This window comes from Aegilops tauschii, chromosome 4, assembly GCF_002575655.3.
Source record: "Aegilops tauschii subsp. strangulata cultivar AL8/78 chromosome 4, Aet v6.0, whole genome shotgun sequence".
Classification (NCBI taxonomy): Eukaryota; Viridiplantae; Streptophyta; class Magnoliopsida; order Poales; family Poaceae; genus Aegilops; species Aegilops tauschii.
Genome location: NC_053038.3, coordinates 226,742,474 through 226,750,410, shown reverse-complemented (window position 1 = coordinate 226,750,410; position 7,937 = coordinate 226,742,474). Strand labels below are relative to the sequence as shown.

At 55.3% G+C, this 7,937-nt stretch overlaps 1 protein-coding gene across 1 annotated transcript; it reads left to right on the top strand.

The window, feature by feature from the left end:
- The first annotated feature begins 1,062 nt into the window (after positions 1 to 1,062).
- Positions 1,063 to 1,566, top strand: LOC109750403 (uncharacterized). The gene has a single exon (XM_020309360.1). It carries the CDS (start codon positions 1,063 to 1,065, stop codon positions 1,564 to 1,566), a length of 504 nt encoding a protein of 167 aa, XP_020164949.1.
- Positions 1,567 to 7,937: the final 6,371 nt, after the last annotated feature.

Sequence of the window (7,937 nt, the reverse complement as noted above, 5' to 3'; positions counted from 1 at the left end):
CAACGGCACCGTGAAGCCGGAGGACTGGCTCACCGACTACACCACCACCATCGGCATTGCCGGTGGCAACCTCCGTCTCGCCATACTTTACGCGCCGCTCATGCTCCAAGGCTCGCCCCGCACATGGTTGAACAGCCTGCCGGTGGGAAGCATCAACTCATGGGTCGACTTCGAGCAGGCCTTCGTACGCAATTTCACCGGGACCTACCGGCGACCCGGCCGCCCCAGCCACCTCGCCATGTGCATGCCGGGGCCGGCGGAAACCGGCTGCGAGTACCTCGCATGCTGGACCGAGTTCTGGAACAGCTGTGAGGGCGTCCACGAAGTCCAAGCAATCCAGTACTTCGTCCACGGGTGTCGAGATGGCACCCTCCTCAAGCACAAGCTCTTACGCTCTTAGCCGGCCACCAAGGACGTGCTCATTGTGACGGCAGACAAGTACGCCAACACCGACTCCGCCATGAAGATCCAGGTGGCGCTGGACGAAGCCGGCAAGGCGAAGCCGGTCCCCCCTCCGAAGCCGGCCGGCGAAGGCAGCCGGCAGCAGCACAACCAGCAGAACAACAAGCGCAAGGCCGACCAGCCGGCCCAGCGCTATGACAACCGGCTCGTCGCGGCCGCCGAGCAGGCGCCCGCGACCGACCCGGCCGGTAAACGCTGGCAGACCGACAAGACGGCGTGGCAGCCCGCCATGTGTTTCAAGGAGATGCTCGACGCCCCCTGCAAGCATCACAGCACCGCGAGGCCGTCCACGCACACGCTTCGGCAGTGCACCATCACCAAGCGCTTCATGAGGGGCGACATCCCGCCTCGTCCGGCCCCGGCTCTGGGAGCGGGCGGGCGCCTCCGCCTGCTCCACCGCCCCAGACTGGCGGCGTGATGCGCGACGACGTCTACCCGGCCCAGAACGCGACCTACATCGTCTTCGCCAGCCTTGGTGACGACAAGCGTAACGAGCGCCTGCTCCGGTAGGAGGTGAACACCGTCATCCCGGCCAAGCCGGAGTACATGCACTGGTCGGACCGCCCGGTCACCTGGACCCGGGAAGACCACCCAGCAGTCATGCCGAACCCGGGTGGCTACTCCCTCGTCCTCAACCCTACCATTGTCGCACCTCGGTGCACGTGCAAGTTCTCCCGGGTTCTCATCGACGGCAGCAGCAGCATCAACATCCTCTACCGTGATGCCATGACCCGGACGATCTTCCACGGCATCGTTCCCGGCCTCTCCTGCTTTCCGATCGGCCGGATCTGGCTCAATGTCCTATTCGGCACCAACGACCACTTCCGATGCGAGCCGCTCTGGTTCGAGGCGGTGGACCTGTCCAGCGTGTACCATGCGCTGCTGGGCCGGCCCGCGCTTGCCAAGTTCATGGCGGCCCCTCACTACGCTTACGTGAAGATGAAGCTGCCAGGTCCGAAGGGCCTCATCACCATCACTGGCGATTACCGCAAGTCCCTAGAGTGCGCCCGAGACGGCGCCAAACTGGCCGAGTCACTGGTCATAGCCGAGGAGCGGCGCCAGCTCGACCGGATCGTCGCCCTAGCCAGCGAGATCCCGGCCTAGGAGCCGGCCGACGAGACCTCGTTCAAGCCCTCTAAGGAGACCAAGAAAGTGAAGCTAAACCCGGAAGACCCCAGCTGTAGCAAGTACGTTGTCGTAGGCACCCGCCTCGATAGCAAATAGGAAGGCGAGCTCGTCGACATCCTCCGTGAGAATCGGGATATTTTTGCGTGGACCACAAAGGACATGTTGGGTATCCCGAGGAAGTACGCCGAGCACAAAATCCACGTACGCAAGGACGCCAAGCCTGTCCGCCAACCCCTGTGACGTTTCTCCAAGGAGAAGAGAAGAACCATTGGTGAAGAGGTCGCCAAGCTTTTGGCGGCCGGCTTCATCATGCAAGTGTTTCACCACGAGTGGATGGCCAACCCAGTCCTCGTCCTGAAGAAGAACAAGACCTGGTGCATGTGTATCGACTACACTAGCCTGAACAAGGCCTGCCCCAAGGATCCATTTGCCCTCTCGCGGATCGATCAAGTCATCGACTCCACCACCGGCTGTGAGCTCCTGTCCTTCCTGGATGCTTACTCCGGCTATCATTAGAAAAAGCTTGACCCGGCCAACGCCCTGAAGACGTCCTTCATCACGCCCTTTGGGGCGTATTGCTACATCACCATGTCATTTGGCCTTAAGAACGCCAGAGCCACCTTCTAGTGCTGCATGCAGAAATGCTTGCTGCCGCAACTCGGCCGCAACATCCACATCTACGTGGACAACATCGTGGTGAAGACCAAGCAGCACCTCAAGCTCCTCGACGACCTGAAGGTAACCTTCGCCAACCTGCACGAGTACCAAGTCAAGCTCAACCCGGTGAAATGCTTTTTCGGCGTCCCAGCCAGAAAGCTACTCGGCTTCCTCATCTCGGAGCACGGCATTGAGGCAAACCCGGAGAAGATCAAGTCCATCGAGCGCATGCGCATGCGCAAGCCGGCTCAGCTCCGCGATGTCCAACAGTTCACCGGCTGCTTGGCCTCGGTCAATCGGTTTCTCAGCCGGCTGGGCGAGAGGGCCTTGCCCCTGTAACAGATGATGAAGAAGACGACACCGTTCGAATGGAACGACTAGGCGGACGAAGCTTTCAGGGACCTCAAGCGCATGCTCTCCACCGCACCCGTCCTGGCCGCGCCAGCCGATAAGGAGCTGCTGTTGCTCTACATTGCCGCAACCTCGTGATCGGTCAGCACGGTGATGGTGGTCGAGCGACCAGAGAAGGGAAAGATCCAAGCCGTCCAGCGCCTGGTCTACTACCTGAGCGAGGTGCTCTTCGCCTCCAAGCAGAACTATCCCGCACTACCAGAAGATGTGTTATGGCGTGTACTTCACTCCCAAGAAATTGAAGCAGTACTTCCAAGAGCACGTTGTTACCGTGGTCAACACGGCCCCCTCGGCGAGAGCATCGGGTGCCGGGAAGCTTCTGGCCGGGTCACCAAGTGGGCACTCGAGCTAGCCGGCCACACCATCCTCTACGAGCCCCGCACGACGATCAAGTCCCAAGCTCTGGCCGACTTCCCCATCGACTGGACCGAGACCCAGTACCTGCCGCCGTCGCTGGATTTGATGCACTGGCGCATGCACTTCGACAGCTCCAAGATGCGCCTCGGCCTGGGGGCGGCATCGTGCTGTCCTCCCCGAAGGGCGACCGGCTTCAGTACATGCTCCAGATCCACTTCGCCACCTCCAACAACATCGCCGAGTACGAAGCCCTTGTGCACGGCCTTCGGCTTGCCAAGGAACTCGGCATCCGGCGCATCCTATGCTACGGCGACTCGGATTTGGTGGTGCAGCAGTGCTCCGGCAAGTGGGACACCCACGACTCCAACATTGCAAGCTATCGCTTCCTCGTCTAAAAGTTGTCCGGTTTTTTTGTCGGCTGTGAATTCCTCCATGTCCCACACGCGGAAAACGACGTTGCCGACATGCTCGCCAAGATCGCCTCATCCCAGCAGTCCATCCCGTCCGGCGTCTCCCTCGAGCACCTGCACAAGCCGTCCGTCAAGCCGTCCCCGGACTCTGAGTCAATCTTCATTCTGGAGATCCTGGCCGCGCCTCAACCCGGCTTGGGGACTGTCGAACCCTGCCCGGGGTGTCAGGACTCCGATTCTAAGTCACACCGATCTAGCCTGTAACACCTCATATCACTTTGTGGCCTGACGCACGGTATTCCCACGGGTGTCGCCTTACCATGGCCCGGGACCGTTTGCCCCTTTTGGCTCACGTATATGATAGTGTCGCTAGCATCCACATGACAGAGAACCCGGGCCGACATGGCTAGTCGTGAACCCAAAGCGGCGCTAACTTACGGGACAGGCATACATGAATCAACATCGAGCATGTCGGTCAGCAGGATGTGAATCCGGGCTGTAGCACTGGGCTAACAAGACTCCGGAAACCCGGGCTGTAGCAGGCTAGGCAGGACTCCGGATGTCACCGCGTAACATTTCCCCAAAGGGACAGACACAGGAACGAAGTGAAACACATGCTGGCCAGTCTGAGTGTTCCGGAGCAATAGTGCTGGGCTAGCAGGACTCCGGTAAACCGGGTTGTAGCGGACTACCAAGGCTCAGTGGAGACACCAGACTCCCAAAAGAGAGGCTGCCAAGGATAAACAACTAGATTGTCGGATCCCACACATACCAAGCATTTCAATCATACACACAATATGCTCGATATGTGTAAATACAACATGGCATCACAACAAACTCTACAACTCAAAGTACTTTATTTAAAGGCTCCAGAGAGCCATACATAACATGTTCATACAGGTAGAGGTCACACGACCCGACACTCAAGTCATACAAACATACAAGCACATGCGGAAGCAAACTTGTCTGAGTACAGACAACTAGAAAGAAAGAAGGCTTGACGAAGCCAGTCTAACTACAAAGGCCCTTCACAAGCTCAGGTCACCACCTGGGTGGCTAGTCACTCGTCAACGTCGAGATCTACATAGAACCCATCGGAGGGGGCGGTGTTCTCTTCTGCAACAATTATTAAAGCAACATGAGTACAAAGGTACTCAGCATGTCTTACAACAGATCCTACTATACATGCACATTCTCAAGAAAGGTAGTGGAGTTATTGCAGCAAGCCAGCTTTTACTCTTGGCTAAGCTATCCTACGAGACACCACTTATAAAATAGTTTTCGCACACGAGTCCACTAATCACCATCACAATACTCCACCGTGGATCCTCCCTCGCCATCCTACGAGAGGGCCATCCACGGTACTCACACTTATCTTGAGTCTTTTGGTAGTAACCATTAACTTGTCTATGAACCAATTAGTCCTTTACCGCAGACGTGGCTATTCCAATAGTTTTATACCTTGCAGGGGTGTACTTCTTCACACACGCTTCCACCACTTATCGCCGATTACACGACATGTACTCGACAACCTTCAAGAAGAAGCCCATCGAGGGTGTCGGCCACGATCTGACTAAACACACGAGTCCCTAGTCTAGGTTTATCGCCTATCCGGGTTCCATCCGCAAGGAAATACGGCCGGGGTGTCCTCAACGGCCCCAAACGATGTGTACAGGGTTCCCGAGACACCAAACGGGTGACTCGGTACACCGGGCCACGTGCCTACCGCATCACAGCCCACCCCTAAGGTCAGCGCTGCGCACGGCCTCCAGCACACTACAAACACCAGAAACTACTTGCAACTCCTGGACAGAGGACAAGGGTGGTTAATAAGTCGAGAGGGTCCATTGGTTTCGGGCCCAACGCGTGGTATTAGCTTATCTTAAATAACACATACAGATCTCAGTTCTTAAGGACGGCCTCAATTAAACAACCCACCATGTACTCCTACATGGCCTCTCATCGATACCTTTACCAAATCATATTCAACACTTCACTCTCATTACCGACACAACCATTCACTTCAGTTCATCACGCCGATGAGCCAGACCTGACACGACTCTAAGCATAGCAAGCATAGCATGGTAGGAAACACAAACATGGCTCAATCAACTCCTACACATGCTAGTGGGTTTCATCTAGTTACTGTGGCAATGACAGGTCATGCAGAGGAACTGGGTTCAACTACCGCAACACACAGCAGTTTGAAACGCGTTGTCTTAATGCAATAAACGAGAGCAGAATCGAAAAGTTGGGTTTGTATCGAAATGATCAATGGGTTGCTTGCCTGACAGAGTGGTAGTGGGATACTTCCCTTCAGTTGGATACTCGTGAATATCCTCGGAGGCAGAACCTACCACGAAGAACACATCGAAACACAATCATCACATGGCAATATGCAACAATAGGATGCATGCAATGACATGGCAAAATGAATGTGTTTTGGCTAATGCAACTTAGAACAGAAAGGTTTGAGTTCATTTAAATCGAGGATTCAAATGCAAACCCAAAATAAGAGGTCATATTTGTGCATTAACTTGTTTCATCTAAACAGTAAGGTTAAATTGTTCTGACATGCATGAAACTAGTACATATGGAAAGATTGGATTTTTCTGATCAAATTTCATATATAAATCTTTGCATTTGGAGTTACAGATTAATTTATATGAATTTTTGAAGTTTGTAGCATTTTCTGGAATTTCCTGTATAAGAATATATCCAGTAAATGATTTATTGCGTCAGCAGTGCGTCATGGTGACGTCAGCAGTCAACGGGGACGGTCCAGGTCAACCATGACATGTGGGTCCCGTCTGTCAGTGATTAGTTAAACTAACTAAATTTAGTTAGCGTTAAACTAACACTAACCTAGTATAGTTAGTGGCCTGGGGCCCACACGTCAGTGACCCAAGGGAGGTCAAACCCCCTGGTCAAACCGGGCTAACCTCCGGCGTTTAGCCAACGGCGGCAGCAGACGCGGCGGAGGGCTCGGGCTCGCTGCTCCGGCGACCGAATGGCCAGCGGAGAGCGGCTACGGGGAGCTGGAGCTCACCCGCGCCCGTTGCAGCAAGCAGCAGCAGCTAGGGCGGCCGGAGCTCGTCGGAAACGAGCTCGAGGAGGCGGCCGGCGTTCGGGTGCGCGCGGCGATGCGGTTGCAGTGGCCGTGGCGGCGCGGTCGTGGCACCTACGGGCTCTACGCAGCACGGCGAGCAGGTTGGGCACTACGACCAGTCCATTAGATGGCTGGGGGCACGTCGGCGACGAGAGCAGGCGGTGGCGCATGCGGGTGATAGCAACGTGACGGCTACGGCATGCGGCAGCGATAACGGAGAGGGGGAGGAGAGGCAGAAGCTCACGGCGAGTCAGACGAACGGGTTGGAGGAGTCGGGGACGAGCCGGAGCAAGCGGGGCGGCGAAGTGGATCTCCGGCGACGGGCGGTGGAGACGGGGTCGGTGGAGGCGGTGCAGGGCGTGCGAGCGCTCGGGGCTCGGCCTGCTCGATGAGGCGGACGACGGGGAAGATCTTGGACACGGCGAGGCGACGAGGGGGCGATGGTGGCTGCGCGTTTCACGTCGGCGCGAGCGAGGCTGCGTCGGCGATGGTGAGGAGAGGCGAGGGAGAGAGGCAGGGGGCGTGTGAGGTGTCCACAGGGTCGGGGCAGCGTCGCGGAGGCATTTCAAGGCGTCGCGCTGGCGCGGGCGAGGGCAGGCAGGCAGGGAGGTGCCGTGGCGAGCTCGGCGGCGTTGCGGTGTCCCTCCTCTGCCTACTGGCAGAGGTAGGTGATGACTGGCACAGGCCAGATGAGCCGGGCCAACCAGGTAAGTGGCCTCTGGCCTTTCTCTCCCTCTCTCTCTTTTGTAAATTGTTTTTTGTTTTGTAATTTTCTACAACTGTTGGGCTTTATTAAAAATACTACAGCATTTTCATAAATCCTGAAATTAATTGGGGGCTTTGTTGGGATTATTCCTAACAGCCCTCACTTAAATCCAGAATTATTTGGGCATTTGAATTATTTTATAGCATTTAAATGCCCAAATGCAAATAGGTAATGATTTAATCCATTGACCTTATATGTCCTAGAAAAATGTGAACCAATTTTGGCAGAGGTTCTGGACCAAGACAAAAATGATGGACATTTTAGAAGGGCATTTCAGGTTCATTGAAAATGATTTAGTAAACCCTAGTTGTTTTAGGGGCGGTGCTGGGGTTCTGTCATCCCCATTTCAAATTTCTAGAAAAGTAAACATGATGCAACACTCTAATGCATGTACTAGCTAGGGTGTGAAAAGGAGCCAATTTGTCTTTGATACCGAATCGATGGGTTCCCTTCAGAGGAGTAACCCGAAGGTAAGCCTTCTCGCCAACTTCATAAGTCATGAGCTTGTTTTTACGGTCATATTGGCTCTTTTGACGAGATTGGGTTGTTCTCTACTTCTCACGAATAATGCGAACCTGCTCTTCTGCTTCCTGAATCATGTCCGGGCCAAAGAGTTGTCTTTCCCCTGTTTCTGACC